The 9,883-nt window shown below is 34.8% G+C and overlaps 1 protein-coding gene across 1 annotated transcript; it reads right to left on the bottom strand.

The window, feature by feature from the left end:
• Positions 1-244: 244 nt before the first annotated feature.
• Positions 245-7,175, bottom strand: LOC111421815 (uncharacterized). Its single transcript, XM_071196847.1, has 8 exons — positions 7,113-7,175; positions 6,846-7,038; positions 6,629-6,787; positions 6,082-6,572; positions 4,329-4,988; positions 4,095-4,229; positions 352-612; positions 245-298 (listed from the first exon to the last, which is right to left on the bottom strand). The coding sequence occupies exons 1-8, from the start codon at positions 7,173-7,175 to the stop codon at positions 245-247; spliced, it is 2,016 nt and encodes a 671-aa protein (XP_071052948.1).
• Between the last annotated feature and the right edge of the window lie 2,708 nt (positions 7,176-9,883).

Raw genomic sequence — 9,883 nt, 5'->3', positions numbered from 1 at the left:
AGTGAGCTTTACGTGAACACGTAGCTAATATAAAAACCGGGAAAATCCCCTTTTGCAAATTTGTCGGCCCATTAGGCGTAATCGAGAATTTATGCACCAAACGTGATGTAATCACTCCACAATCTTTCTCACGAAACGCCGAGAAAGAAGAGTAAGTCGACAATCGTCCCACCATTTAAGTTTTAAAGGAAACCACTTGAAAACATAAATTGGATCGATTGTATTTGAAAATAATGTAATCTTTTTATTCCTGAGTCTGTCTCATCACCATAAAATAAGAAAATGATCCCTTTAAAATCTAAAAATTTAAAAACTATTTATTGTAATTATTACTAACTAAACTATAATTACACTCATTAATGTTTTTATTGAAAGTGGTAAAAATTTTCCAATCGTCATACAAACAGGTTGTTGACTTCGAGCGATAACCAAAACAAGAGCTTTTGTTACATCTAAAGGGGCTCCTGGCCAATCGGCTTCAGAAGCGGCCACGGCAACGTTAGATGCTTGCATTGTTACTTCTTCTCCCCAATAACAGTACATGCTTACTTGACATACGATGATCCAGTAATAAAAAAAATTTTGTATAAATGGAAAACTACCAATTTTCAACTAAAATTATTAATAAATATATTATTATTATTCATATTATTAGTAATTATGAATTATTATGATTGAAGTGACTATTGTTTTGGCGAAAAACAAGTCTTTTTACTACACCTTATTATTAGTTTTATTTATCATACTGTTGCCAAAGTTTGAAAAAACAAAAAAAAAAATTATTTCTGATATACTTTTAAACAAATATTATCGTATATTATACAACAAGACGATCGAAAATACTTTTTATATAAAAAACTTGTGTTATTTTGGCAAATACTGCGTCCTAGTAAAGTTTCCCGATTAAAATCTGAAGCACCTTGTATACTTTAAGCAATCAAGACTTTTGCTGCAAGAGTGTAAAGATTTAATGAAACCCATCTTATGAATATTAAAAAGAGGTGGATGAAGAAGTAGCTGACAAAGAAATTCGCTACATTATTAAAAAATTATCTAACAAAAAGGCTCCAGGCGTGACCTTATACCAAATGTAGTTTAACATTTATCGACAAATACAACAACTATCACAAATTCGTATTTAAAAATCCTGTAGAATTTAATAAAACTCAATCTTGCACTTTTTGGATGGATATATTGTTAAAATAAAGTCATTTAAGAACTTTAAGTATTATTATTTTTCATTGTACATACAAAAATAAAGGATCGCTGCAGTAAATAGAAAGTTCTTTTTCCTATTTTCGTGTTTAAATATCCTATTTTATTTGATGTTATGGCCCTAGATATGTCTTCGTAGAATTGTTCGATGTCTTCTTCCTCGGCTGCAGATGCTGGCGCATATACTTGAATTATCTTGAGCCGACATCGTTGTGGTATTTGCAATGTAAGCTAGGCTACTCTCGGAGAGATGCCACGTATTTCTGATATATTATTTTCCAATACTTTATGGATTAGAAACTCTACTCCTACTATGCTATTCTTATTGGTCGTAATCCTACTTGTGGTACGGTACAACGTATTTTCAGATGGTAATTTGGTGTTCAACCGATGTTTGGTCTTGATTGAGTCACGTGACTGCTTTATTAAAAGAGTATTCAGTAGGAGTCATATTAAAAGGAGTCATGGTAGAGCAATTTTTGTTTGATAGGAACGCAGTATATAACCGATATTTGGCACTGGAATTTCGAAGAATGCCACTGGTCATCAGAGGCTGGATAAAGACCATGCTAGCAAGCAGAGTTATTCAGGGTAAGGCGAAAGGTCACACAGTACAGAGAGCTGTGGTTAGAGGCTGCCCACAAGGTGGAGTACTCTCACCGCTTCTTTGGTGCTTAACAGTTGATGATCGCATTGGTGAGTTAAATAATAAACGTCTCTTCACAATCGGCTACGCCGATGACGTGGCTATTCTCTTAAGAGGTAAACCTAACAATTTTCTTTGTTATAGAATGCAGCAAGCGTTTAAACTTGTTGAACGGTGGTCAGCACACTCTCTCTGTAAATCCTAAAAAGACTGAGATTGTTCTCTTCACTAAACAGAAGAAACTGGGACACTTAACACCACCCCATTTCGGCAATAGTCCATTAACCTTTGCTCCAGGAAAGTGAAATATCTTGGTGTTATCTGAGACAAGGGACTGACTTGGAAATCACACATCAGTTACAAAACCAAAAAAGCAACGGTTGTGCTCACCTAGTGTCGAAAAGCAATTGGAAATACTTGGGGATTAAATCGGACGGTTACAATGTGGATCTACACGTCTGTGATAAGACCCACGGTAGGTCACGTAGACATAGTTTGCTGCTCAGCACTAGAACGTGCCTATAAGGCTAAATTGTTGCATCAATTGCAACAAATCGCCTGCCTGTTAATCACGGGCGCCATAAGATCGACACCCATGATCGCGCTGGAGACTATGCTGAACGTGCTGCCCCTACATTGCGGTCAGTGGATAATAAGCAGATTGTAAAAACGGGAAAAGTTCGGAGCGACCTCTGGAGTGAGGCTGTTCGTAAACAACCCCTCCTTGAAGCTCGCACAAACTACATAACACCTACTTTCCTAAACAGGCCACGCTTTGGCATTGAAACGATATGCCAGAGCAACTTAAGTACGGGTAAAACACTGACCATCTACACTGATGGATCAAAGAAGGTTGGAGGCTCCGGAGCGAGAATTTTCTCGCACAATCTCCAGCTACACCTTGCCACTTCGCTATGATCATACTGCACGACTGCACAGGCCGAAATAATTGCTATAGCAGCCAATGTGATTGACAATAGACAATTGACAGAAACGTTGTAATCTGCACAGATAGCAGGCTATGCTTGCGGTTAGTAGGCATCGAACTACATCATCGTTAGTGAAGTCCTGTCAGTAATCACTTGAGGAGGCTAACGTTTATAACAACGTCACGATAAAGTGGAGGAAAGCACATACCGGAAACAAGAGACAGGGTTATGTGGACAGGTTGGCGAAACGGGTGGCTAAAAAGTCACCGGTCACCCTGAACCGTTTGTACCTTTAACTTTTAATGCAGCATCAAAGCTGATCAACCCAATCTCCCATAGAGCTTTTTACGATAGATAGGATGAGACTGCAGTAGGTATCTTTGCAAAGAAAACTCTGCTCTACCCTGACCGGAAGAGATCTACTAAGTTCCCGGGAAAACCAAAAAGTGACTTGAGGCTCCTTCACTTCCTGACCGGACACTGCAGGTTACGTAAGCACATGTTCTACATGAAGCTGGCAAATACATCCCTCTGTAGAGGCTGTAAAATGAAAGACGAGACGGTAAGTCATATTGTTTGTGACTATCCCAACCTCGCGTACTTAAGGGAATCCACTTTCGGCGAACCATGGCCCTAAATTTCGGATATAAAGAACATACCCTCCTCTTCTACACTCAGTTCCAAAAAAAGTGACGCACTTGATTTTTGACCTAATTTTAATATCTTATATTTTTCTTCTTATAATATCTTATATCTTATATCTTTTTATTTTTTGGTAGCCAATTCCTTTGTCTTAAAAAAAAAATTAAAAAGGTGGACATTTTTTCAATGACTCCTGGATGGTAGTAGAAAAACTGGAACCATGTTTTTTTTCTAATTTTTGACTCACCCTGTGTATTAATCAAGTAATGGTATAAAAAGTGCTTACACCCTATATGAAAGACGTTTCTTTTATGAGCATTTTGTTTTTTTATTCATTAATTTATCTCTAAAATTGTCCGAATTGAAGCTTTTTTATTGAAACCTTGCATATTGCCAACTTTCTGAATTTATGGAAAAACAGTTTTCTAGTGAAGTAAACTGATACGAATTTTTAAAAAAGTTTTATTAAACACTAAATTATAAACTGGGATAACTGCTTAATACCGTGTATTGCCTCCCCTAGCAACTCTAAGAGTTTCTAATCTAAGCGGCATACTGGAAATCAGGTTTCTAATCGTTTCCATTGGTATACGATCCCATTCTTCCACTAACGCATCTGCTATTTCTGCGAGGCATTCCTGAGGCCTCTCGCGAGAACGTACCCTTCTCCCTAATTCATCCCACAAATGTTCGATAGGGTTCATATCGGGGCTTCTCGCAGGCCACTGTAATGTGGTGATACCCGTAGCTTCTAAAAAGTTTCGCACTATTACTGCGGTGTGTGGTCGGGCATTATCCTGCATCAGTATAAAATTATTACCCACTAACTCTGCATGAGGTAAGATATACTGTTGTATAATGTCAATGTAAATTTAGGCCATCATCGACCGCCTCACCGGAAAAACATGAAGGGGTGTCTTTCCATTCATTGACATCCTTCCCCACACCATAACCAACCCACTATTAAAACTTTCGCGTTCTGTTATTAAATTCTGATTAAACCTTTCACCAGTCCTTCTCCACACTCTTTTTCTTCCATCCACCACGTTAAGGCAAAACCTTGACTCGTCCGTAAACAAGACATTCCACCATTCAGGAATATTCCATTCTCCATAATTTTGAACAAAATTTCTTCTAGCAGCACGATGTTCGGGCAATAATTTAGGACCTTTTGCAGGTCTCCTAGCTTTTAAATTAACTTCTTTTAGACGTCTACATACCGTCTGCTTACTTATTGCAACACCACGAATTTGGCGAAGATCTTGCTGAACATTTACCGCAGTGTTTGATCGATTCCGTAAAATCCGCAATCTCAAGAAACGATCATCTCTTGGAGACATTTTTCTAGGGCGACCAGAACCCACCTTCCGAGCAGTGCTTCCTGTTTGTTCGTACTTGCGGATTGCTCTACGAGCAGTTGCTTCATGGACTCCCACTGCACGAGTGGCGTAACGTTTACCACGCCCATCGTTTACTAAAGCAACTACTCTTGCTACTTGTTCTGGATTTATTTGAGGCATTTCATGTAATTTTAATCCAAAATACATACTACAAAACTTTTTTGTAGTTAATTAATGGCACAACGACAAATTAATTGCTATGGCAACGTCAATTGTTTGACAATGTGATCATACTTCTTAAATCTGTGAGATAAACGTAAGGTTTCAACAAAAAAGCTTCAATTCGGACAATTAGAGATGAATTAATGAATAAAAAAACAAAATGCTCATAAAAGAAACGTCTTTCATATAGGGTGTAAGCACTTTCTATGCCATTACTTGATTAATACACAGAGTGAGTCAAAAATTAGGAAAAAAACATGGTTCTAGTTTTTCCACTACCATCCAGGAGTCATTGAAAAAATCTCCGCCTTTTTAATTTTTTTTTAAAAGACAAAGGCATTGGCTACCAAGAAATAAAAAAATAATAAAAATCGGCCCACTGGTTTAAAAAATATAAGATATTAAAATTAGGTCAAAAATCAAGTGCGTCACTTTTTTTGGAACTGAGTGTATATTAACGTTCATTTAAACCTTGGGCTGGTTTTCTAACCCCTGAATGAACTGTAAAACGTGGCGATGTACAAAGGGCCCGGTGCATGGGGCCTAAGTACTGTGAAGGAATTCACCCCCACGTGAAGCTACATACATACATAACCGATTCTAGCTTTTCCAAGTAAAGTTTGTAGCCCCTGCAAACCATTTGATCCTCGAAGTTTACTCACATCATTTAAAATTTGCGAGAAATATTTCAGAATTAGGATGTTAAACGATGTCCCAAATATTTTACACAAACAGATACGAATTATGACAACTATGCCCAGAAGTCATAAAATAGTTGTTTAAGGCTTATTTATGGCTACATGTGACATTGTATGTCATTGGCGATATTTAAGTAGTTATATTATAAAATCGAAGGAGTCCAAACTTAAATTCGTGGACTTAATTATTTCATTTAAAAAATTTTGTTGAGGAAATAATGGTAAACGATTTTCTACAATTGAATACAACAAACGAATAAAAACAATGATAAAATAAACCGTAATAATTCAAAATAAAATGATAAAATTAAAGACAACAACAACGAACATTATTTAAGTGCTGTGATAGTAACGTTCTCGAAAATAGTTCCTCACAAAGAAAAACTTACCAATGAACATTGGTACAATAAAAAACACAACAGAGCTGTACTCATCAAAATAATAATTAAAACCATAACGTTGATAAAATCCTCTAAATCTTTAGCTAATTGTAAAACTTTTAAATGATGCTTTATGTAATCTCCCAAGATCGTTCTCATCCAACCATCCACGTTTTGAATACATGGATTTGTTTTATACTCTTCTTCAGCTCGATTCTTGATATTTTTGAAAGCTAAAGTTAATATTTTAAATTGTACGCTCAACTGCGCCATTATCGTACTTAAAAGAACGTAAATAGTAGCGATTATTGCAGCGTACAGCAGAACACAAGTGTATTGATAAATTGATGCAATTTCAAAAAGGGGGGAATCTTTAGTATCGATTACTGTTATTGGGACGAAAGGATATTGCCATTTATCTTTAGGATCAAAAAATCTCGATTTTAAGCAGATTAAAAGTCCGGAATTGACGGTCACTGAGACTACAAGAAAATAAGATACTAACTGAAATCACAAAAAATTAATAAATTTTTCAGATAATTCCGATTTAAATCACTTACTTGTATTTCAGTAATTTTAACTGTTTCGCGTACATAAAGCTCTTCCATTTGGCCACCTCTTGTAAAATCTGGGGCAAAAGGCTTTTCATGAAATATACGAAGCATACGTCCAAATTTTTTACGATTATAAAAAAGTAACGTTACTTTTATGGCTCCTAAAAATTAAAAAGAAAAATATTGTATGTTCTATAGTGCGATCACTTTAATAAATACCTGTAATGTGTGTAAAGAGATAATTAACAACATTAATAATAGCATTTAAATCTCCCCATTGAAAATGCAATTCGAGCATTTCTCCAATTGTAAATGAATACACCAAAACGAAAAGGATACATCGCGAATATATCTTATAACCGACTGATTCGTCCCTTAACAACTCAATTCCGAGAGCTCTCAAAATGTTAACCTGAGGAAGTTTCCCTGGTTAAGAAGATGAAACTCTGTTCCATGTGTAACAAAGTTCACATTGATATACATTACCTCGACCCTGAATAAGTTTTCTGGTAATTTCGGGTCTCTGAAAGCTCTCCAAATGTGAGCCATGTTTGGTAGAGAAGTTCGATTAGATTACAAAACCTTCTCGCTTTCTGTATATTTCAATGGGTACTTATATATATATATATATATGTGCAAGAGTATGTATCACCACACATACAATATATAACAAGGGTTTTCGTGAATTATGTAAATTCCGTCTTCTATAACACCTACTACTTCAAATCGAGGTAAACCTATATTTATTTGTTCTCCATTATTCATTTTCAAATTGATATGCATAGCAGGAAACTCTACGCGCAGAAATTCGAGCAGTAAATCACTGCGGACGACATATCAACCCTCCACGAATTATACATATTTAACACACGAACGAAGACATCTGTTTGTGAAAACGTCAAAATTACTTAAAAATTGTTATTATTTATATTATAATTGGAAGAAATATTTAATTTCTTTTTTTTGCTAAGTAGTTGTGTTTATTTGTGCTTTCAACATTGATGAAAAGCTGATGAAAAGAATGTCTACCGCAGAAAGGAAAAGGTTGATTTTATTTCATGTAAATTAGAATAAAAACAATACTTTTTCTGGTCCTTCTATTTATTGTCTAACCGGTTTCGGCTTACGCCATCATCAGAAATTTTAAGAATATATCATTAAGCTTTAACAACATATGGGATTAATCTTGTTGCACATATTAAAAATACACGTTAAAAGTTATAAACTATAAACAAATTAAAAGTTAAAAAATTCTAAAAATATAAATATAAAGTAACACAATTACACTCAGAATGACGACTTTTATATCTCTTAATATCTTAATATCTCATCCTATATATACTATCAATATCTATAACGTTATTGAAAAACATGTACCCAAATATTGCTTATCGCCGTCGAAATTTCCTCTATGGTTTACTACTTTAAGAAATGGAAGAGATCTAAACAATCATCATACTACCATGAATATGTTAGGTTGCGTCGTTTATCCAATGATGCAATTGATTCTGGTTATCAGTCTTATCTTGTGAATATCGAAAATTGTATATCGACGGACCCTAAAAATTTCTGGCGTTACGTGAATCAGAAACATGATAAGTCGCGTATTCCAGGCTGTGTGACTTTTGCTGAATCCGAGATCTCTGATCCTCTGAGAATAGTGCAGATCTTCTCTGCCTTGTTTTCTGAAGCCTTATCGTGGACCTACAACTATCAATAACTATAACCAGCAAGTCAACTGTCCTGGATCCTTCTACATTACACTATTTTCTGTCGAAGAGGTAGAAATCTGTCACCCTTCCTCAGCAGACCTTTAACCTTTATATTTAATTTATGCTTAAAAAATAAAACTTTTCCTGCAATATGGAAAAAAAACTCGGATAACGCCGGTTTTTAAAAAGGGAGACAGATTTAGTATTGAAAATTACCGACCTATTCGAATTTTGAATTGCTCAAAGGTATTCGAGATGTTGCTATATTCCAGAATGAGCTACTGTATTCGCCCATATATATCTGATCATCAGCACTGTTTTATGACTGGTCGTTCAACTATGACTAATTTAGTAGTAATTTTTTTCTATTACTGTTGCTCTGGGAGTAAATTTAAAGAAATATCCAGACATCCATTTACTGAAGGAAAAGCATTCCTTCCTTCCATTCTTAAATGTATTTAAAAGTGCAATTGAATTTTTTGAAAGAAAAGCTTTAATATTTTTTAGATCTATCCGTGATTCAATTCATGATTGATATATTCTATGCCAATATTTTGGCCGATTAATTTTTACCACGAGCTATAATAATAAATTGTGGAACCAAATTAAAACGCGAACTCAAGGCGAAAACGAATCAATAGGTATGTAGCTATAATGAATAGTCTATTTAGGTTAGCAATTTCTGTAAGCGAAGATGTTAAGTTACGAATACTCCGTAAAAATATCTTATCATTCTATCAAGCACAACTAACCCTAGTTACCATTACAACAGAAAACCAATTAATTGAATTATGTCGTACTTTGGATTCAACTCGCGAATCAGCAGTAAATTTTGTTCCACCTACCCTAGATAAAACCACAATAGAATCAGATTTAGCTTATAATAGGGGAACAAAAAAAGAAACTTAGTACATTTGGCGATAATTTCAAAGAAAATGTAGATAAAGTGTAAGAAATGGATAAATATAGAGATAGATGTAGAAATAGATCAAGAGATAGGTATAGAAATAGATCAGAAGATAGATCGAGAGATAGATATTGATATAGATCAGGAGATAGATGTAAAGATAGATCAGAACACCAATATAGAGATGAATGAGGAGATAGAAACGTAGACACGAGAAAAAATAGTAGTAGAGCATGCTCAGAAACTAGATAGAGAGAATGGTCATGAAGTAGAAATAGAGATAGGAGTTTCAGTTGTAATAGAGATAGAGAAAATCGATCGAATTTTCAAAAAGAATCTAACTATTATGAGTCTGATAAAGGTCACAGTATAGAACGAAATAAATTTCAACGTGATAATTATCAACAATCGTATCAATCATCTTACACATCACGAACACCTGAAAACAAAAATATAACAGACAATAAATCAAGAAGTATCATTACCTGTTACAGCTATGGTCAACGTAATGACTATGCAAATCATTGCATTCTTGAAAATGAAAATGAATCTTTTACTACTGTAATGCTGTAACGGTTTTATTTGAAATAATTTGAAAACGCGAAATTTTTTTTTTGGAAAAAAGTTATTTATTTTAA

The sequence above is a fragment of the Onthophagus taurus genome, chromosome 6, assembly GCF_036711975.1.
Source record: "Onthophagus taurus isolate NC chromosome 6, IU_Otau_3.0, whole genome shotgun sequence".
NCBI lineage: Eukaryota > Metazoa > Arthropoda > Insecta > Coleoptera > Scarabaeidae > Onthophagus > Onthophagus taurus.
This window is presented reverse-complemented; position numbering and strand designations above follow the sequence as displayed.

Bases quoted from the DNA above. Each gene is read 5' to 3' on its own strand.
- LOC111421815 (XM_071196847.1), bottom strand. From the start codon at position 7,175: ATGGCTCACATTTGGAGAGCTTTCAGAGACCCGAAATTACCAGAAAAC. The intron at 7,039-7,112 runs GTAATGTATATC...AAACTTCCTCAG, and splicing joins AAAACTTATTCAGGGTCGAG to GTTAACATTTTGAGAGCTCT. The intron at 4,230-4,328 runs GTGAGGCGGTCG...ATACTGATGCAG, and splicing joins CACCCCTTCATGTTTTTCCG to GATAATGCCCGACCACACAC.